General features: G+C 41.0%; 1 protein-coding gene across 1 annotated transcript in view; it reads left to right on the forward strand.

Annotated features, from left to right (window-relative positions):
• LOC104295733 (plasminogen-like) overlaps positions 1-20,489 on the forward strand; it is a 29,337-nt gene extending 8,848 nt beyond the window's left edge. The window contains exons 4-19 of the mRNA XM_009895512.1: positions 278-392; positions 1,456-1,619; positions 2,146-2,275; positions 2,399-2,517; positions 4,132-4,294; positions 5,190-5,320; positions 6,171-6,330; positions 7,825-8,015; positions 9,005-9,153; positions 9,878-9,971; positions 11,901-12,018; positions 13,065-13,139; positions 13,701-13,841; positions 17,244-17,350; positions 19,137-19,282; positions 20,331-20,489. Of these exons, the coding sequence (XP_009893814.1) occupies positions 278-392; positions 1,456-1,619; positions 2,146-2,275; positions 2,399-2,517; positions 4,132-4,294; positions 5,190-5,320; positions 6,171-6,330; positions 7,825-8,015; positions 9,005-9,153; positions 9,878-9,971; positions 11,901-12,018; positions 13,065-13,139; positions 13,701-13,841; positions 17,244-17,350; positions 19,137-19,282; positions 20,331-20,489 (2,162 nt within the window). The remainder of the gene's footprint in view (positions 1-277; positions 393-1,455; positions 1,620-2,145; positions 2,276-2,398; positions 2,518-4,131; positions 4,295-5,189; positions 5,321-6,170; positions 6,331-7,824; positions 8,016-9,004; positions 9,154-9,877; positions 9,972-11,900; positions 12,019-13,064; positions 13,140-13,700; positions 13,842-17,243; positions 17,351-19,136; positions 19,283-20,330) is intronic.
• The last annotated feature ends 1,919 nt before the right edge of the window (positions 20,490-22,408 follow it).

Here is a 22,408-nt window from a genome sequence, read left to right on the forward strand (position 1 = left end):
TGTAACTTGTTATACCTGTTTTCTTAACTAGATTTTATTAGCTTTATAAAAATGCTTCAGGGATATTCCTCTGCAGTATTCTTGTATTTGGTAACTAATTTGTTTTAAAATACCTTGTGAAATCACATCTGTGTTTGCATGCACAAGAGGTTCAAAACATGGGCAAAATGTGGTTCATCATGAACTAATGAACTTCAGAGTTATATCTGCAGATTCTCAGTTTCAAGAAATGCAATGTTGTAACACCATTGAATTAACAAAGCCATTTCCATTTCAGTTTACCTTCTACAATGTAAAAGAGGGATTGGGAAGGACTACAGAGGAACGGAAGCCAAGACTCAGAGGGGTATTCCATGCCAGAAGTGGGCAGACAAAACACCTCACAACCCAAAGTACGGCCTTTTTTATATTTATCTTCATGTTGTTCTGAATCTATTCCAAGCTTCCCCAACTTCATGTGTATAAACAACTTTATAGTGCATGTTATCAAAGCCAGGTGATTTTTAAAGACAATTTTATCTTCATCTGTCTTGTTACTTTTGACTCTACTGGCAGAGAACTGCAATGGTCAGGGTAAGGAAAGGGTGCATTGTCAGCTAGAGAAGTTGTGTCTAAATGCTGGGCCTCTTAAGAAGACGAAATGCTCTTTCTATCAACACATGGTGAAAATTCTGCTATTGGTGATAGTGGGACCATAATTTCTCTCTTCTGAATGAGGTGTGAAAAAAACCAACAATGATATCTGTCCAGCTCTATGACCCCCTGCCTGCCATCCAGAGAGTCAAGAAGAAACATCTGGCAGAGTATCTGTTGCCCAAGGAACCTGCCCAGGCAGACGTTTCTCAGGGCTGCCGCTGGGCTCACTGAAGCAAGCGTGGAAGCAGAGGGCCTATTTTCTCTCTGATCTATGTTGGAGATTGTTTTAAAAATTATCTTTTGTTGTTATTCTAAGGAAACTTGGATGTGCTTGTTTAGATTTTGTTTAAAAGCTATTTAGTCTTCTCTGGGAGGATTGCTACAGGAAGAAGCCTATGGTCACTTGCTTCAAAATCTCTGCAAATTAAGATCCAGTTGTGTTTGGTGAATAATCTGTAGAAATACTCCAGTTTTAAAGTAGCTGCATTAAGAAAAACACGACAGACCTACAGGTCATACTGAGTTGACTAGATCATCTGGATGCAAGTATTAAAAACAATAATTGTACTTTGAGACTGTCCTAGTCCTTACAGGTTGTAAGCTCACTCACCGTTGGCAACTGGGATCTAGGGAGAAAGCTACTAGTAATGGTAGTTACGGAATGATTTTCAGATTTCAGTTACAAATTACCATGAGGAATCTGTTTCTCTCATTTTTACTGTGAATGAATAGAGCCCACAGATAGCTGAGCAAGTTGGACATTTCCCTTCTGGTCCATTAAATTACCAGAATTAAAATAGAATTTTAATACTATTACAGTTATACACCTGAAAGACACCCCAATGCTGGGTTGGATGAAAACTACTGCAGAAATCCTGATGAGGATGAAAGTGGACCCTGGTGTTACACAACAGATCCTGCTACCAGATTTGATTATTGTAACATCCCAGAGTGTGAGGTCCAGGTCACGCACACTGGAGAAGGTACATTTATTTTTCAGAGAAGTAGTGTTCGAGTAGGTAATATTGTTCCTGCTATTTGTTCTTGCTTTGTTTTTGCAGATTGGTTTCAAATGTGAATTTAGATCGAGCTGAAACTTAAGAAGTTCTCAACACAAAGGTTGTTTTCCTAGTTGGCACCAGTTGTCAAAGTAATTTTGTAAATGTGGAGGAACTGACATTTTTTAATCATTTGCCTATATTGTCTAGCTCCTACCCCTAGCAATTTATTTAATTTTAACAAGAGTAAAGATTTACCCAAATGCTGTGTTGCATACAGAACTCCCATTACTATCAGTACATACAGATAAGTGACAAAGTCCTCCTTCCAAATGACAGGTATCCCTAAAGCTGTATTCATTTGGCTAGGCCGTAATGCATGGTCTTCTGGATCCTTTCATCATTAGCTGGAGCGAAACCCTCTTTTCCTTTCTGTGTAGTCTTCCATGAATAGATCATGATCAGAATTCGCAGGCTGGTGCGAACCTTGCTTTGTTTTCATTCTGCCTAGGCCCTACAGCGGAGTGCATGCGGTGTAATGGCGAAGACTACCATGGAGAAGTTTCCAGAACAGAGTCTGGGCTTGAGTGCCAGCACTGGGATGCCCAAGAGCCTCATATGCATGGATTTACCCTGAAACAGTGAGTCACACTCAGCACTGAATTCATTCCTGCAGTGTCTGGGAGACCCTGCCTGCAGACAGGCTGGTTGCTACAGCCCGCCATAGCTGACTCACAAGCTTCTCTTTCATTTTCAACGTGCAGCTTTCCAGAGAAGGATCTGAAGATGAATTATTGCCGTAACCCTGACGGTGAACTTCGGCCCTGGTGTTTCACTACCAGCCCTACTAAACGCTGGGAATATTGCAACATTCCTCGTTGCAGTGAGTCTGATTTCCTGAGATCACTCCATAGAGTAGTTCTTCTCATTAAAATGATGCAGGGAGGGGAAAGACAAGAAATCATGGTTCTGAGTATCCTGAGGCAATCCTTGTGAACCAGGGAAAGTGCAGATTAACGAGAAGAATCACTCACGAAATTTCTGTTGCATAAAATTATGTAAGGTCACTGAGGATGCAGGTGTCACAAAATGCAATAATGCCAGAGATGTTACGGAAACCCTAATTTGTCTCAGGGTATTCATCAGGTGGCAATTTTCAGCTGACCTGCTAACTCAGGGAAAACACCTAAAGCACCTGTGTCCATACTGTGATATTTTACCTGGGTCTGCCCAGCACAGCCAGCACTGCCTTTTTCTTAGCAAGGCATGAATCCTGACAAACAAGTTCAGGTCTCAGGAGAAAAACCTGACTTATCAGTGAGCGAGCTTAACCCATGAAGCTGAGAGCACTAAATCTGGACATTTCCGAAGCACTGAATAACAAGGTTAGCATTGCTGCTTGTAGAACTGGACTGCACTTTGAGAAAAAAAAAAAAATGTGTTGTTATCTCTAGAGCTTGCTTTCTTATGCGTCTGCACTTGTCAGTGCTCTAAGCAGCAGCATGTGTTTGCTAGACCGTAGTTCACCTCAACATGCTCAATTAGAGATGGAAGAATGACTATTTATAGACTTTTGTATGATAAAGCAAATTGTGAAAGTTACATTAGTATCTCCATTTTGTGCTTAAAACTTAAAGGAAGTTTAAGGAACAGACCAACCTCTTAGAGTTATACTTGTCTCCTCAGGAAACTCCATATACAAAGTATCTATAATAAGTATGCACTGTAGATTCGGATTTTCTCTCTGCCCTCTGCAGTTTCTGTGCCGCTGATCATTACTCACGTTCTTTGCTGTTCCCCACATGCCAGACCAATTCACTTTCTTTCACTTCTCCTTCTGCCCCACTTTCCCAATTCTCTGACCCCAGAGGCTCAGCTCTGAAGGCTGTTTTGCTTTCTCTCAGTTTCTTCTTAGCCCTCATCCTTATCTTTTCTGCCCTCCCACCCTACCCATGTGTATTCTGTTAATGTGCTCCCTTTGTCCCACTTGTTTTTACAAGACTGTACGGGACTACTTACTGCCTTTCCAGCTCTGCTCTCAGGGGACAGCAGGCACAAAGTCTGGCTCGACCCAGCAAAGTTATTTACTGACTGCTGTAAAGGGGCAGATGCAGGACATCTGTCCGGCAGCCCCACTGCTTGTGAAAATGCACACTTTGGTTTTGCTGTGGCTTTCAACCAATGTCACCTCTGCTGAAACAAAAAAAATGTATGTTTGACATTACAGAAAACAGAGGGGGGTTTAATATATTTGAAAGCACTGTCTAGCTGTGTTGTTGGTTTTTTTTATTTTATTTTCCTTTTTTTTTTTTTTTTTTTAACTGCAAAGAAAGAATGCAGCATAAACAGAAAAAATAGCATGATGGGCCTGTTCATTGAAACTGAGCAACTCTTTGGTGTTTAGACTGATACTCTGAAGAAGAATATTAAAAAGTAGCCTTTAATTGAGTTGTTTCAAGTGTTGTTTATTATTTCCTTAGTGCAAACTGCCTGTCAGCTACACACCCGCCAGTCTCTGGCCTGGGCTCCCAGTGTCTTTCAGGGAAAGGAGAAGACTATCGAGGCAGGATAGCCATCACCGAGTCAGGAAATGCCTGCCAACACTGGAGCACACAGTTTCCTCACAGACATGGCTGGATTCCTGACAGATACCCCTGCAAGTATGCTGAGTCTCATCACTGTAACAAAAGCCAAACATGGTTATTCCTTATACATCCAGATGCAGAGGCAAGAATAGCACAGGTTTTCTGCAGCGATGTTGATCAGCTGTTTTTTTGCCTTTTGTCAACTCTTATTACTTCTCTTCAGATCTTGCTCTTCATTTTTTTCAGCATTGCATATTTTCCCAGCTACTTCATTCTCAGGTACTTGTTGCATCTGTCTCCTCCACATCCCACTGCAGAGTTATAATTATTTACTACTTTTTTGTTAAAAATCCCCTGGGTGTGTCTTGGCACACTTTCAATGCGTTACTTTTCCGAAGAGCAATGCTCCAAGGTCCAAGTGCTCCAATACATCCTCATGCTCCAAGGTGGGAGGAGCTGGGCTTGAGGAGCGTTGTCGATGGGCAAGGGTAGCTGGGACTGCCCAGGCATTTAGCTCTGGTATTTTGATCTTCTGGGTTGTGAAATGGATCCTGCAAGTTTTCCTGGGTGTCTGAAACCCTGTGCATCATCACAGGGCAGAGAGCAGCGTGCACTGGTGCTCATGTGCACACGCTTCCAGGATCAGTCTGTGACGCTCAGCCTTGCCTGGTTCTTACCCCAATGGTCAGGTACGCCAACGGCTTGTGTTTTGAAGTCAGCTTTTACTGGCATCAAAAACAAGAGCAGAAAGTGTAAGCACTGGAAAAGTTCTTCATATATCATCAGCATTTAGACTGTAAATTCGAAGGCTGTTGATTAGTCCCAAAATAGCAGTGCCTGAGGTAATTTGCCTCCAAGAAGAATAAATGTAACCACTGAATTGAGTTCTTCATGCAGTAGTTGCAAATAGTCTCGCACACAACTCTTCTTGATTTCTGTGAGTAGTTTAAAGCCAGTGTTTCTGTTTCAGGGGCTTAGAGGAAAACTATTGCAGAAACCCTGATGGAGAGAAGAGGCCTTGGTGCTACACCACCAACAGCAGCGTTCGGTGGGAATATTGTACAATTCCCCGCTGTGATGGGACAGAACAAGAGATTGCTGGTAAGAGTAGTGGAGAGTACTTGAAATAAGGACTTTAAAACAGTGAGAGACCTATTGTTTCTCATTGTAAATGTGTTAAATCTTTTTTCAATCACTTTGTCACTGTTATTAATGCAGTTTTTCTGCTTGGCGTGTTACAAAACCTGGCAAATATTGGACTTTCAATGGTTAAGGCAGAGCAGTGATGAATGTACATCATCAGCTGACCCAACAGAAGAATCACAGGGTGAAAAAGGCTTATTTTTTTATATTCCTTTTTTTTCCCCCGAAGGTGGGAAAGGTCATTTTTAGCAACTTAACTGAAAAATGAAAAACAGGTTTAAAGAGATGAAAAAGTGCTTATAAACGGAAGTCCCATTTTTGGAAAGTAGCCACAAAAGAGAGGACAGGATCTTCCAAAGTAATAAAAATCTCACCTGAAACATCCATTCATTTAAGTACAAAAATTAACAAGAAAGTCTTAGTGCAATCAAAAGGATAATAGAGAGATTAAAGTTTAACATAATGTCCATTTTAGAAATATATCAGGGGCAAAATCACTATCATCTAATCTTTGGGAATTTCTCATGTGAACTTTCTGATCTTTATTTCACACATGTTCACATATACCAAAACAAAACAGGGGTGAACCTTCCACTAAACTGCATCTGATATGCGAGGGTAATCTGTGAAAGTTTTCTAAATATCTTTGCAAATGCCCTTTCCGCTGGCTGTGATGCTCTCACTGGACACTCTCTGCGTAAATGAGTCATTAATTTTTGTAATCCTGTGTGTTTAACGCTTTTTTGTGCCTACTCAGTAAGAACATAAAATTGTGATGCAAAAGACTGGTTTCTGTTGTTTGCTGCAGATGTGCCTGTGCAGGTTCCCCCATTAGAGGAGTGCTATCGAGGCAAAGGCGAGAGTTATCGTGGCACAACTTCCATCACTGCATCAGGAAAGAAATGCCAGGCCTGGAACTCCATGTTCCCACACAGGCATGAAAAAACCCCGGACAGGTTCCCAAACGCGTATGTTTATCTCACCTTTTCTTGCTTTATCTGACATTGACCATTATTGATTGTATTATCTTTGCATATCTTTTTGTATTATGCTTTAAAACACTGGCAGGGAATGTATCTATCAAAGAGAATTTTTCCAAGACGTGGAAACATTTTCTGTTAGTCTCATTTTTAAAAACTGTGTTTTCTTATTATTTAAATTCTGAGTAAAATACAGCTGTGTCCCTTTACTCTTAAATCTGAGCTTCTGTAACCAACACTGGGTGACTTGTATCCAGAGTCTGGGCATTTGCTGAAATATGCATTTTGTTTATAAATGTACAACTTTTGTGGTGCTGTTTCTGCTTATTTCATCTGGGGACAACACAGCATTTATGCTGCGAAACACACAAACATATATATTATGATTACAACTACCATTTACGTGTTCTTTGTAGCTGGAATTGAACACCCAGAATTGCATATGCTGAATTTTCCCCCTTGATTTGTCTTCTTCACACTAACAAAACTGGACAAGTGATGACTTAGAGAGCTAATCATAATTACTAATGTGCCAGTTCTTAATAAGCGTAGGAAAGTAACAAGATAACAATTGCTAGGAAATCCATCATTGCTTAGTGGATGACAAGTGTAAGCAGGAAGGTTGATACTATTCTATTTTTTTGCCTTTTTTATCATGTCACCCTAAGTATTTTTTTTTTAATTTTCAGTCATATTTTGGCATCAAAAATACCGATGTGTTGAATTGGAACATCCTCAGAGGGTAGGGTGTTTTTCACAAACATTTAAAAAAATTGAAATCAAGCTATGAAAATATGGAATTAATGTGTTCTGGCATCTTTATAAAAAAGCGTTTCAGTTTGTTTTTTTTTATTCTGTGACTGTACTGTGATTCAGGATGGGGAAATATTACAACTCTGCAAATTATTGAAGAGAAAAGTTCTACTTCCCCCTGCTCCAGCAAGCATAGGCATAGGAATGCTCCCACTGAATTCAGTGGAAATGGGGTTTTATTTTTTTTTGGGGGGGAAGGGGATCATTTGCTTGAGTATTTATTTGCCATTCTTCTGAATATTAGGAAGAACTGTTTGACATTTAAAAATAAGAATTTTGGTAAGGCATAATTTGCCCGCCTGCATGTTTATTACCAATTCACACGTTCACACAGTTGTGTATGCTTATACATATGTATTTAGAAATTAAATTATTGGTATATCAGGCATTTATTTAGCTACTCGGCACATTGACAGAATTTAAGCCAGTGGTTGAATTACATTTCCTTATGCATAAATATATTTATGACTCTGATGTACACATGAAATATAACTCTCCATTCATATCACAGCCATAAATGTGTTCCCTGGTGATAGGATATCTGGCAATAAGTAAGAAATTAATAAATGTATTTATCTCTACATAGTACACATCCACATCTTTTTGGCAAGATATTCCTATGATTACTTTCAGTCTTATGCAGTGTGACTATTGTACTTATTTTTGCAGGGATTTGAGGGACAACTATTGCAGAAACCCAGATGGTGATAACAGCCCGTGGTGTTTCACCACTGACCCCAGCATGACATGGGAGTACTGCAGTCTCAAGAGGTGTGATGATCATACACAAGAGACCGTACCAAATGACCCCCCTGCAACAACGGCACAAAACGTTGGTCTTACTACACCCACCACATCTGGTAACAGCTGACTCTAAGTGTCACCTCCTGTAGATTCTGTGGGTAAAGTAATCTATCAAAATTGTTCTTGAGTTGGGCTGCAACATAACGGTCACATCGCTCCTCCACCTATCAGATCGGTACTGTTGAATTTTGCAGCAGGTACTCTTCAGTCAGTGCATATGCTGTAGCCTATATCATTTTACTGTACATTCTGTAGGATATCTTTTTCAATTAGAGGAAGAAGAGGAAAATAGACAAAATTCCTAGTGTTTGTGGAGCTGTGTGCTATTGAACTGTCATCCCAGTGAATGTCGTTGTTATGGGAATTTTGCTTGTGCTGTGCTTCATGTCTTCAGGAGGTTGACCTTAGCTGCTTGTATTGTTCATAGGCAACCAAGTTTGGCAAAATGTATGCTCCAAGAGAAACAAGTTTTTGCTCTATCCTGCTTTGTCTCTTCCTTAATTAGTATTCCAAGTTGGTCAAAATGGTATGACTTTTCTGAATGTATAGTAGAGCTTTCCACAGATTATGTACTTTGCAAAGGAAGGTGGCAGGGTTGGATAAAAGATAGGTTCCTAAATGGAGCTCTATACTCTTATGTGCAGCAGAAGAAAGTACCTGAAGCAATGTCCTTGGAAGCAAAAATTCTCTTTCAGTCTAATGGACTGCTAACTCTGAAATATGCTTCTCATGGAAGGTGCTTACTGATAGCAACTTAGCAAGAACCTTGGAATCTTTTCAGATATTTGCAATATGTTGCAGAAAATGTTCAGCCTCAAGTTCCTTGAATTTTTTTTCCTATTCAGTTACTCTGTACATCCAGGAAGACATCCTTCTTGACAAACTAAGAGACCACATCACAGGGTACACTTTTGTCTTTCTTTCTGCTGCAGACACTAGTTAGTGTGCAAGTCCTAAAGGTATTTAATCTGCCTGGTTTCTGCTTACCACCACCACATAAAGATTCAGCAGCTAACAATAATTTCCTTTTTCTCTTTTTTCACAGACTGCATTAATGGTAATGGTAAAGACTATCGTGGCACAGTAGCAAAAACTGCAAGGGGCAGGACTTGTCAAGAGTGGAGTTCTCAGAAACCTCATAGCCACAAATATTTCACTCCTGTGACTCATCCAAGAGCAGGCCTGGATAAAAATGTAAATAGCTGCTAATGCCATTGGTGTCATTGAACATTGCCTCCATTCTCCACAACCCCTCAGTAAACACTTCATGTTCAGTCTTTATAGACCAGGTTAAGTGTATCTGGAAGTGGTCACGTTGATAGCCCAGCCCTATAAAAGTGTTAAAGAGGGAAGGATGCATTTTACATTACCTGGGCTGTTGGCACTTCAAGTGAAGACATACACCATGGGGTTGATGCTGACAGGCAAGCAGCACAAAAGAAATCATACAGGGCTTCCCTGGTTTATGCAACCCCCAAAGTGATGCCCTTTGCTGTTTGTCGTAGACTAAGCATGGTTCTGGCAAGTTCTTGGAGCTGACTTAACTTGCTCTCCCTGACTTTAGGGGAAGAAGGATTAGGCCAACAATAAATGTTTTAGTGCAAAGCACTTAGTCATCCTATGCCAAACTTTACATCTCATGAGGCCTTAGAAAGCACTAGATCTAGGGTGACTCTTGGTGGATGAAGAAAATAATAACAATTTTGTCATATTTTTCTAATTTCACCTAATGTTTTTGAGATACAGGAAAGAAAGAATTTTGTGATCAGAGGAAATGGAAAGCATTTAACATCCAGTGGAAAAGTACTTGGGGGAAATAATTCAAAGTTTTAGTTTAGAACTTTTAAAAAAACATGCACTTCTTCATTCTGTGGCTAACATTTGGACTCTTCATTCTCTGTTTTTGTAATTATTACAGTATTGCAGGAATCCTGATGGAGATGTAAATGGTGTTTGGTGCTTCACAACAGACCCAGAAAAAAAATGGGAGTACTGTGAAATCCCACGCTGCTGTAATTACCCTTAAAGACTTTTCTGTCCTCCCTTTCTACAACTTGTTATGATAGCTACAAAATGTTTTCAATCCAACCATAAAAAACTTCACTAGGCAATAGCTTTAGAGCTGAATTTAGGTCTGTGTGGAAGTTCACACAATCGGGCACCTGTAACAGTCAGCCAAAGTTTAGATAACCTGGTGCTAAGAGTCATCAGTAAGATTTCATAGATAACAATCTGTGTGCTCTTTACCTCGGCAGTGAAGCTAAGCACTCAGTTGCTAGGTGAGTTTGAAATATCCAGTGAAACCATGAAGAGGGGTATTCCTTCCCTGGGCTCCTCAAAACAGGAGAGGATTTCCTTGATGTACATGCTACTCTTTCCATGTGCTCTGTGGCAGAACTAATGCCTTGAACCTGCTCGTACAGTTTTCCTGTTAGTTGGCAGCACCAGAAATGACATCCTTTGAAACCTTTTTTATCCTCTGCTGACTTAATTTTTATTCTGATCTGGATGCTGAAATAATCCATCTCTAGATATTTTGCCTTTCTTTTAGGGCAGGAAGTGAATTTGGTCCTGGATATTTTATGCAGATTTCCTTGATTCTTTTTGTCAGTTTTGTGATAGTAATCAGTACACTGAGCAGGTGTAGTGTTTGCTGAAAAATTCAGCAGTGAAAGAGATTTTCTGTTCTGTGGTGCCCTGGCAGTGGGTGTCAATAACAGCTGTAATGTACTGGGAGTGCTGCTTGGCATACCTGCCAGTCATCTCATTTGCTTTGCTCTACCCCTCCTTGCTTTTGACAGATTTTTTTTTTTTTTAAATATATCTGACAGGGATATGGAAAGTCTATTTCTTCTTCATCTCATGTATTATTTTTACTACAGTAGCATCTAGAGGCCAGGTCCCTGCTCTGTTGGACAATGTAGCAATACAAAACAGTGAAATGTGGTCACTCCCTCAGTGGTATGTGATATTCTTCATGCTGGCCATCTAATCTGTTCCTCTGTGCAGCAATGCATTATGATTTTACACACTAATTTTGCCAACCAGACCTAAGAGCTTCACAGGCAAAAAGAATAAGGAATGGTATACAAACAACACATATCACAGCTGTAAAAACATGCTCCCTGGAATTGATGTGGTGGAGCTTCACTTTGAGATTTGATCTCTTTTCAAAACAGCCTTTGAATACTAGATTTTTAAATTCAAGTATAAGGGAATCTTACAGTCTTGCCTTTGATTTCTTTATCACTTGTCTCATACTGGAACGAATAAATTTAGCATCCATAGTACCATACGCAGCTCTGGAAAGGGTTACTTGGGTCCTTACACAAAAATCAATCCATTTAAAAAAGTTAAAAAAGAGAGATTTGGATTAACAAGAAAGTAGAGTGAGCAGTGTGAGGACAAAATTGAAATATTTTATTACAAGGAGATGGTGACTCAGTTTTATTTATAATCTAGGAATTGGTTTGAACTCAACCAAGGTGTAAACTGTAATGTTTTGAAGAATTTAGAAATTGTTATTATTTTGAATTGGTCTGGGCAATAAACTTTTCTGCTCTCTTTAGCTCTCTTTTCCCTTCAACTTCCCTAGAGATTTTCTTTGGGGGAGGGAGTTGTTCATTGTAGTTTTACTTATGTTATCTGACCACATCCAAATACGTGACAAGGCTGACAATTTTTTTCCAGGTAAATTAATATTTTGCTATGTCAAATATGATATATTAGCCCCAGGTTTAAATGCTCAAGGTCATGTAATGGAGTCTAAAGGTTCTGATTGTTTCTTTCCCTTTAGTTTCTACTAACCAATATAAAGAGTGAAAACCTAAGGAAGATAAAAAAAAAAAGTCTTATTCCTTTCTCTTTTCATCCGATTCCACTGTGGATGGCATTACAGAACTGCTTTAAAATTCTTCATTGTAGCTTTTTTTATTCTGTAGCTTCTTCTGAGCACGACTGTGGAAAAGTCCCAATGAGGAGTGAGAGAGCCTGTGAACAATATAGCATGTGTGACGCATCTCCAGGGTCTTGGCCTTGGCACGTCAGTCTCAGGAGGAGGTACTGGTATTCCAGACTGTATCACCATCTGTGAGCACCAATGCTTCACAGGGAATAGGCATTAGAAAGAGACTGACAGGAAAGAATGCATATGCTTCTGGAGACTGGTCTTGGCTTCTATATAAAATGCCTTAGCATGTAAAAGAAACTTTTTTTTTTTTTTTTCAGTCTTAAAGTCCACAGATGGCTACTTATTGCATCATTAACCCCAAACTCCCCACTTTCTCCTGAATCTCTAGAGGGCAAACTTGAACTGCAGACATTAAGTACACCTTTATTTACTGAAATGAGGAAGAAAGCATTCCCACTGAGGATATTGACAGTTAATTGCATTCTACAGTGAGGGATTTAAGCCCAGGAATACAGACACCAACCTGCAATGTGTATGAATGGATATTGATCATCCCTTCTCACCCAGTATCCAATCTAGTTCAAATGTAAATTGATGCTGTGATCAGTCCAGTTGTGTTAGAAGCCACAGGAAGCCCATCATATTTCAGTATAAAAAACCAATTATGAATAGCATTTTCACAGTCACAGTGAGAGTAGCTGAGCAGGAGATGAAGAAGTGCTTACAAAAAGGCTAACAAAAATTTCTACAGCGTTGTTGACAATCACCATAATAAATATTATCCCAAGAAAAGTTAAAAGTTCATAGTAAGGTTTATTTAAAGAACTCATCCAAAGCAACCCCACAAATCAGAAGGATCTATCCTTTTATTAGTTGCTGATCAGTACAAACCCATTACATCACAAGTGAAATTGTTAGGAAATATAATTATTTTTACTAAATTCCTGAAAGCAAGAGTGGCCTTTTGCAAAATTTTTGCCTGTGTGTCAAATTTCTTTTCATGTCTCTCATGTTCTGGGGCAAATAAAGCTTCTCCTTTGAAAATCTGCATTTGATTTCTCTTGCCGCTGACAAACCGTGACTGGTAAAAGGTTTGAATAGAGAGCATATTGCTAGTTTGCTGATATGCACAGCATAGATGGTGGAGAATTGACCATGCAGTCTTAAATTAATGTGATTGTCTTCTCTGTTCTAGTACCAATGTGCACCATTGCGCTGGCACTCTGATACATCCACAGTGGGTCCTTACCGCAGCTCAGTGCTTGCAAGAGTGAGTGTCTGCTGGAATGCGTGACAGGCATTTCCTAAAGTTGTATGAGAAAATCAACAGAGGAGCAAGATGTACCCCACAAGGCCCTTTTGTTACTCCTTGTTTTCTGTCTGTCTTGCCAGCAAGCTGATTTGTATCTTCTGCTCCTGTTTCAGTCAAACAGCAGCAAAGCACAACAGAGGTTACTCCTGTCTTCTGCCCTCTCCCCAACCCCAAAGCATGCCAAAAAGAGTGCTAATGATGTGCTAGTGATAATTGCACTTGGAAAAAAACTGTGGCTAGCAGCTGATGCTTAGGGTTTTAGGAGTTGTGAATACTGCAAGAAGGTGCCACATTATTTACAGCCCATGGGATTTTTCACCATCACAAAAAAACCCAAACCCTGTTAAAAAAGCCACACTTCCTTTATCCTTAAGAATAAATGCAGGCATCTGTGGTCAGAAGCAGCAGCCTGACCATCTTGTTAATTGCAGTTCTCCAAGGAAATCACTGAATTTTGTAAGAGTGACGTTCCTGATTACAAATGTGGATGTATAACCTTGCTGCTGTCATTTCTTCCAGGTCAACAGAGCCTTCTTCCTACAGGGTGTTTCTTGGGATACAGAATCTCAATGCAGCAGAGCCAACCCTGCAAATCCAAAGTGTTCAGAAAGTATTAAAGGAACCCAGTGGAGCAGACATTGCTTTGCTGAAGTTGAACAGGTACCATTTGAGTCCAAGCTTTCCACCCCTACCACCTTTACCCTGAAGTTACTGCGAGTTAGCTTAGCCTGGAGTTAGCTTTCAGGGGTGGTTGTGGGATGGTATGAGAGAGTGTGAGAGCCCCTTTGAGTGTTAGAATAGGCATCTGTTGAAGGGTAAACACTGAGCATCTCTCCTGCTCAATGTCCCCACTGGCAGAAGCCATGTGAGCTTCTTACACAGTTTAGGAAGGGCAAGGACCTGTTAGGATGGGAGGGATTGCCACCCACTAAGTGGCAGCTCCCCTGAAGCAGGGAGGATGGAGGCAAACCAGAGCAGAGTTGTGGCAGGAGGATCTGCTTGGAGGTTTTTCCTGCTCAGCCCTGGGGGTTGTGAGCTCCGACTGCAGTTTTGGCCAGAAGGCACCACAGCTTCTGCATGGAGCAAGTAGAGGGTTCCAGTTTCCCTCGCAGTGCTCCGGGCCAGGCCACATCCATGTTTCATAAGCTGCAGACTTGGCCAACAACTCATTAAAACCAGATTCTGCTTGTGATATAGTGAAAAATCCTGTGCATAACTGTAATTGCCTGAAGTCCTCTTTTGTGTCTTGCTTAGATGTCTGAGCAGTCTGCTCTGAAACGTGTGCAGTTATTTCAGTGTTATTTGTTCCCTTTTGGAATGCTCCCAAAACTTTTCTACTTATTGGATTCCCTCTTGTTCTTACACTCACCACACAGGAATTAAAGATCATGAAAAGCTCACGTTTGACCTGAGAGGACATTTATTTTTAAAAATTCACCATACAGCTTTAATGAACTTCGAACAACTTCACTTAAATTTCAGCTCTGGCGCTCTGGTGCTTGATTAATCAAAATTCCACTGACTTCATGAGTAGAAGGAACTCATGCTCCACCAGTTTTACTCTTGCTAGTGCTTGCAACTATGTCGTTCAATTCCTCTTTCATTGAGTGCTCTACTCACATTGGCACTGTAGACACATGCATGCTATAGCACTGTAGTCAGTTTTGCATCAGTAGCACTCACCATTTGAACACATTCTGCGCATGAGGTGCCATAAATAGCAGATATGAACATCATATCCCTCAGTTTCTGGCTTAGATCAACTTTGCTTATTTTCAACTTCATAAAGTTCCTTCTTTACATTTGTCTTCAGTTTTCTTAGTGGTCCTTATTATTTCCAAATCTTCAGTCTCTGTTCATAAAACAGATGACCCAAGAAAATTTGATGCGAGAAGATTGGTTGCTACTCCCATACCTGCATTTTGTGGTAATAGACAAGACTTGTCAGAGAACTGATGCAGGTGAAGATCTTGGCCAAAATCATCCCAAAGCAGGGCTGATCTATTGAGGACAACCACTGGTTTCAGTAGAAATCTAGTCCCAGGTGAATTATGTGCCATGCTCCTGAGCAGATGTGTGCTGTCTGGGACTTTATACTTCCATTTCAATGTCATGTCATCCATATTCTGGTATATCTTGTGAGGTCTTGTTCCCTGCTCTCCTGTTCATTGACCTACCCAGACATCAGAGGCCTCTGAGAAGATGCCAGTGTCAACCCAGTATTCGTTGTGATCCCGTTTGAAGGCCAGTTCCTTGTGGGCCAACAGGTTTTTTAGGTGCTGTCTCATCTCAAGATAGATGTAGAATTTCCTTGATGTACAATAGGAACATAGGCAGAAAAAAAGTTAACTTCTTGTTGGGGAAGCAGAAGCTGCAATGCTCTGTTGCTGTAGTTCAAAAATGTTTGCCTGGCTACTGTCACACCAGCAGGCCGGAGTTGCTGTGAGGGCCATACTACCAGTGAAACTAGACCTGAGGTGCTACATAAAACCTTGAAGACAAAGGTCCTAGAAGAACAGCACTAGAAACCTAGAGAAACTTGGAAACCAAGAAACCTCCCCACCAATCTGAGGTGTCTCACTTTAATCTCCTCTTTTCCATCAGTTTTCAGGAATTCTTTCAATAAAAATGGACTTTATTGAGAAGTGAATGAACTAGTTTTGGAAGCTGCAGAACTGATTTCCATTCTTATAGGGAAAAGAACTCATGCAGGGTTAATTTCATGGAACCGTGTGAGAGTGGAGGTTTGAGATCACCATCTTGGACTTCAGAGGGCTGGACGATAGAGTTCGAAATGATGGTGATGGCATTAGTACAACTGTAGTTTCAGCACAGGAAATGGTTAGCATCTCCTACTCTCCTGGACTGCTGTGTTCATGTTTTATTTAGATTTTTGTGTTGGAGAGGTCTTTATTTTAACATGAGTCAGAGTCGGTTCCCTTTGGTCTCTCATTCTCTTAACTTTTATTGGGGCTCATGGCCCTTCTGTGGCCTGATTAGGAACAAGGGCATTTGTTAGTTCCCTTTAATTGGCCATTGAAGATCTCACTAGCGATCACATCACATACTTTGAAAATCATTCTGGGCTTGAAAAGACATTATAAGGTTCATTTTACCCTGATGGAACATCTGGAGTTCATTTAGGTCCTTTTACTTTCTTTCATAATCAGAACTGACCTTCACAGGTTAGATTCCTGACAGTGGTAGATCTCATTTAACAGCTTGTTCAGACATACTTTCACCGTACCAAAACTGTTTGTGCTTGTCTGACTGCTAGGGTGATATACCTACCAGAAGCCAACTCATCTTTTCACACCTACATCTGAAAGTCAATGAGGCATCAAACAGTCCAAAGCCAAGACCTCCCTATGCCACATTTTCATCTTCTGCAGAACTGCTTCCCAGGGCCCTGTCCACTCCATATCAAACTTCATTCCAGTGCTGAATCCTCCAGGCACAATGTTGTGATGAGGACGAATTTTATTTTGGTATTTACTTTACTGAGGTGCTAGACTTAGTGATGTGTGAGATACTGCATGATGTCACCCACAGTTACATCACCCATGTAACCAGAGGAGAAAAGAATTTTCTGCAACTTCAGCTATGTCTTGTTATTTACTAGTTCATCCATCCTTCCCTCCTCCTGTGAAGTCCCTGAAAATGTCCACAACCTCTAAGGCAGGAAGGACCTGAGAGAAACCAAGCTCACACCACCTGCAAGGGTTGCTAGGGGCTGGCCTTCAGCTTGCGCATGTTCCTATACACACCGCAGGGGTAATCAGAGATCAGTTCTCTAGCACTATGCTGCAAACACACCCACACTGTGACTGCGCCCACAATCACATCCCAGAGACTTTCAGTTGTGGTGAGTAACCTCTTTTTTCACTAAGTGATTAGGCACCATCTCACAACCAGCTATACAGTTTTAAGGCACCATCAGCTTCTCCACCCTTCCCCACGCTGTTTCCATGCAGAGCCTTCTGAGTATGAAGACTGAACAAGCTGATGGTAATTTTTCTAAAGATCTTTTAATTATTCTTTGTTTTCCTGTTTGTTTTCCAGTCCTGTAACAATTACTGACCGTGTAAAACCAGTTTGTTTGCCTGAAACCAGTCTGATGGTAGCAAGAAAAGCAGCATGTTTTCTAACTGCCTGGGGAAAAACAAGAGGTAATGCATATTTGTTGAGGCTGAAAGCTTAGGCAGGTTTTCAAATCCTTTCTCAAGATATGGGCACTCATGGGACCTGAAAAACACATTTTACTTAAGATTTACCTAACTCAGAGGTCACCAGGCGACATTATTCTTTTTATTTCTTTCTCTCAGAGCTTGACTTTTCCCCTCGCTGATCGCATAAATTCGTTGAACAAGAGAGAGAGAGAGGAGAGTTAGACTTAAGCCTTTACCACCTTTTATCTCTGTGTATTTTGGTCTTTCTTCAGCTTAGGTATACACTGTATTGGCACAAATAAGGACAATACTCAAACAATGCCCTTGCCTTTAATTTTGATCTTCAGATATATTTTTTTTAACGTCTAAATGAAGCTTGCACTTGCCTCCCTGTAGTCTAAACATTACTGTCTGCATAGACTTCTGCAGGGACCTACATTCACTCCAGACCAACAGGATGTATAGGCAAGACCTATATATATAAGGTCCTATATATATAAGACCTTGTATCTGAGATAAGACAGCATCCCAGGAACCATGAAGCCTTTGAGTCAGAGATTGTACAGATCCAGCCACCTTTGGGGCATGGGCAAAATGAGTTCAAGCTGAAGGTTTTTAATGTCAGTAAAACCCTTACCTGAATTTTGTTGGGTCTAGCATTAAAAAACCGACCTATATGGTCTCCTGCTGCCAAACTCTCATTCTACCTATGCTGAGGGTTGAGAATACCCACCCCTCTTTGACCCGCTTTTGCTGCTGCAGGAGGCAATTCCTCATCCCCACGGCTTCCAGCAGGGATGATGGCATCTGCCCTCATTCAGTCCTGGCTCCCACGTACACACTTTTGGCCTTGCTGACCTACATGCGAGGGATGCCCTTCCCACACCATTTGCCAGACAGCACCTTATTAATACTCCACCAGTAAAATGAAGCCAATGGATTTTAATTTGTGTGCACATTCACAGATTTTAAAAAAACAGTTCTTAAGCATTATTTTCACAGCATCGATTTTGAAGCTAATTGACACAAGAAGGGGAAATTCAGCATTATCAAGAAACACTTTTCTCCAGCATAGACAGTATTTACTGGCTTTCCTCTCACCTCTTTTCCCTTTCTTACCTTGCCTTTTTTCTTTGTTGTTCAGCTTGCCACACGGTGGCAGCTGCTTCCTGTGTTCTGGTGATCACAGCCACAAAACATTGGTACAGGTGAGATTCTGCCAGAAGTGCATTAGGATGGAAAAAACAACAGACTGTAGCTGCATTTAGGCAGTGGGAAAGAGGGTCCTGCCATGTCATGCAACTCGTTCACGAAATCTGCAGGAGAGGGGGAGCAGAGCCAGAGCCTTACGTCTGAATAAACTGTGTTTTGGGGAAATTCAACATTGGCTTCAGGAAAATTCTCCTTATCTAGAAAATGCTATCTTTAGGCTCGGAAGAGTTCAAATAATGTAAAGTAATTCTAGGCTGACATTTTTCTCCCCTAAACAAGCCATTGCTACTGCACCATAATGAAAGCCTATAAACTGACACAATGGCTCGAAATACGAAGCATATGGTTTTATTTGTTTTGTAATACTTTGCAAAGAAGAATAACCTCTACTTGTTGAGGGTAGGTATGATCCAAGTACAAAAAAGCTGAAAGATTTAATAAGGTCCTTCAAGGACCTCAGAGACTGTAGTAGAGCTGGGGATGGATCCCAGACCTTTAATTACTGAGGCTTCACTGGAGCACAATGGCCAGGCTACCATTTATAATTGTTATATTTTCTTGGTTGTTCATAAAGGTACCAACAGAGACAACAACTTAAAAGACGTTGAATTCCCCGTGCTTGAAAATAGAATATGTAATCGCCCTGAATTTCTGAATGGAAGAGTCAAAAATCATGAATTTTGTGGTGGATTTACTTTTGGAAGCATAGGTAACTGCGAGGTAAGAATAATCTAGCTTTGAGTGTAAGCAGGTCAAATGACAATTTGTACTTTCAAGGCTCAGAAATAGCTTCAGCAATTCAAAGCTTCTGCAGGAAGCAGAAGAACTGAATTACACACAGCATTTTTTCTTCACTCACCGTCAACCAGAATAGCAGGGAAATTGCATAGGGTAATTTCACCTTCCTTTCAGACCTGAATGCTGACATATCCTACTCACAGTAGCCCAGTGTTGTGAATACCCCACCCCACCTGAAACAAAGCCTGTGATATACTGCCTGGACTTTCCTTTGCTCCTAGAGACAGAGGGGAAACCAGTGACTGTTTCTGATGCAGCCTGGAATCATACCACATCTTTATTTAAGCCCTTGATTAAATAAACCTTGAAGTGCTTCCAGTTTTCTAATTTTCACAAGTGTATGAAAAGACTTTTAAAATGTGGTTTTCTTAATGGGGGGTGTCATGTTTGGAGCTTTTCAGTAAAAAGCTGGTAGCAATTTGGTGACAGAGTCAGAAAGTAAACGCTGGTCTGTCTGAGCAGGTGTTCAAGACTGCCAGTGAAAATGATGTCTTTGAGAGCATGGACAGTGCATTCATTGATAGGCACACAGATCACTGGACATAGGTATTCATCTCCTGCCATACCTGGATTTCAAGAAACAGAATTATAACAATTATACTAATTTTGTCCAAGATCAAGTAGGTCAGAAGATGTGGAAAACTGAGAAACTTCTTTTTTTGTGTGTAACTGGATTCACAGTAATCTGTGGATGTTCACACATCCATGTTTGGTGGCTGGGTCTCTCTTCTTCAGACCAGAGGAATGGCCTGGATGCTTGGAAACAGCTTGCACCCCCCACTCCTCGCCTTATTTTTTTTACTACAGCAGGTCTAATAAAATACTCTGCCTCTCTCTACAGCCCTTGCCTCAGTCATATTTTGAGGCCTTCAGAGTTACCACAATATTATTCCTGCCAGTATTTTTCTATTTGCATGTCTAGTGTCTCCATCACTAAAGGAGTCACCTTATTCTCTCTTTTCCTCCCTAGGCTGAAGTTGGAGGACCTCTGGTCTGCGAAGATGAGGACAGATTTGTCCAATATGGAGTCACCTCTTGGGGACTGGACTGTACCCAGCCATCAAAGCCTGTTTTTGTCCGAATTCCTACTTTTGTTTCTTGGATCAAGAATGCAATGGTTGCCCACTGAATCTGGATGCAGGCTAGCTTTTCTGGAAAGCAGTCCCTTGTGTCAGAAACAGCATTCCGCATACAGGTTTAAAATTGTAGTAATTCATAAGAATCTTGAATAAATATCATTACTGGCTGAGCATAAGTAGTTATTGCAAAGCAATAGCCAAGTTGACTGATTATGACTGTCTGTCAGTGTGTCTGTGCCATGCCTGGGTAACCAGTCAACCATGTTGCGTGTGGCAGCAGCTGTAAGGTTCCTACTTCACCCATCTCTTTTGAGACGTGCTCCAACTCATGGAATTGGCTTCCTCTTTGTTTAAACACCTGTTTTTCTCCTCTGTACGTGTAAGCAGCTGGCCTGTCTCTGCGTACAAGTTCTTGCCTGTGCAAGAAACTTAATCCTAAATCAGGCCTGTCTCTGTCACTGTCACTGTCATCTGCTCTTCTTTCTGTGCTGCTCCAGGTATAAGAAAGTATCAGCCAAATCCAACCTCTGCCTTGGGTAAGAAAAGGCCAAGCTGGACTGTGCCTGTGCTACCAGGAACTGGATGAAGGGCTAGTGGGGTTGCTTCTTCTTGGGCATAATTCCCCCCACTCTCACCACCCAAGCAGGCCTTTGTGCTGTGCTGTGCAATCATCTCGCCTTCCTAGATTAGATGTTTGCATGGAAAAAACAACTGTCCACCCCGGCAGGCAAAGCAGTGAGTTGCTTGGCATATCATGTGGTTAACATGTTTGTGATGGTCTTGCAAAGAAACTGCTCTCATTTGTGACACCAGCAGTACAGCTCAGACATAGAGTTCAGGAACTAAAATAAACTGTTCTTTCAGCTTATTTCTGGAAGAGGCAAGGATGTCTCAGAGGGCTGGACAAGTGAAGCTGGGCGCCAGGGTGCCAGTGCTTGCCTTACCAGGCTTGGCAGCTCATGCTCCTGTGTACTCTGCAGCAGGGAGCTGGAGAATGAAAGGGCACCCCAGGTTAGTCAAACCTCCGAGAGCCACGGAACCTGGCCTGGTTGCCACCCAGAGCAATGGAAAAGGACTGCTATTGAAGCTGTCAGGAAAGGCTGGGTTAGAGAACAGCTCTTCAAGCAGTGACCAAAGGGAATTGCTGTGTGGGACGTGTTCCAGCAGCATCAGAAATCAATGGAAACCCACCTGTCCCACTGAGTCCAAGTCAGTTACCAAAGCTACTTCCAGCTTTTTCAGGTGTTGTTTCAATAGAAAATTGAAAGTGTATCACTTAAAAATATGCCACTTCCAAACTATACATTTTGACTTAACAGCAAAAGAAATGTATAAATTCTATGGACCTGTAATTTGAACAGGGATTTATGTATTTTTTAGTCTTCCAGTTGTATGCTAGATTTAAAATACATTGTAAACCTATATCTACTATTTAGGTACTTCATTATTGCTACAAAGAACTCTACAGAGATCAGGCTCTATAAACTCATGTTGGGATTTTTAAAAAAGCTAGAGTTAAAAAAAATAAAATATATGAAGACTCTCTACTCAATCCTTGATCTTCTCTATCAATCCTTTATAATTTTCATTATGACCTACTCATCAATTTCCTTTAGTCATCATGATACTCTTTGAACCGCTGTTCTTTAACCCAGTCTTTCTTGACAACATCTTTTTCTTGTATTCCTTCTAGATCCTGAATATTGTCCCCCTCTCCAAGCTCCTGCCACCTTTTTAAAGGATGTCGCCCTTTGTGTGAGGTTTCTCACACTATCACAGACCTCTGTGCTCTGACTGGAGCTGGAGATGGTGGTGAGTCTTTTCCACTTTTTCCTGTGTGATCAGCTGAACATGTAACAGGCTGTTACAGGGGATCACGTTTCAGGCTACAACCAGTTCTGCAGCCTGTTGTTACCATTCACCTCACTTAATCAACTTGTGAGACAGGCTTGGAGAAAAACCTGAAGTG

The sequence above is a fragment of the Charadrius vociferus genome, unplaced genomic scaffold (genome assembly GCF_000708025.1).
Source record: "Charadrius vociferus isolate BGI_N301 unplaced genomic scaffold, ASM70802v2 scaffold142, whole genome shotgun sequence".
Lineage (NCBI taxonomy): Eukaryota > Metazoa > Chordata > Aves > Charadriiformes > Charadriidae > Charadrius > Charadrius vociferus.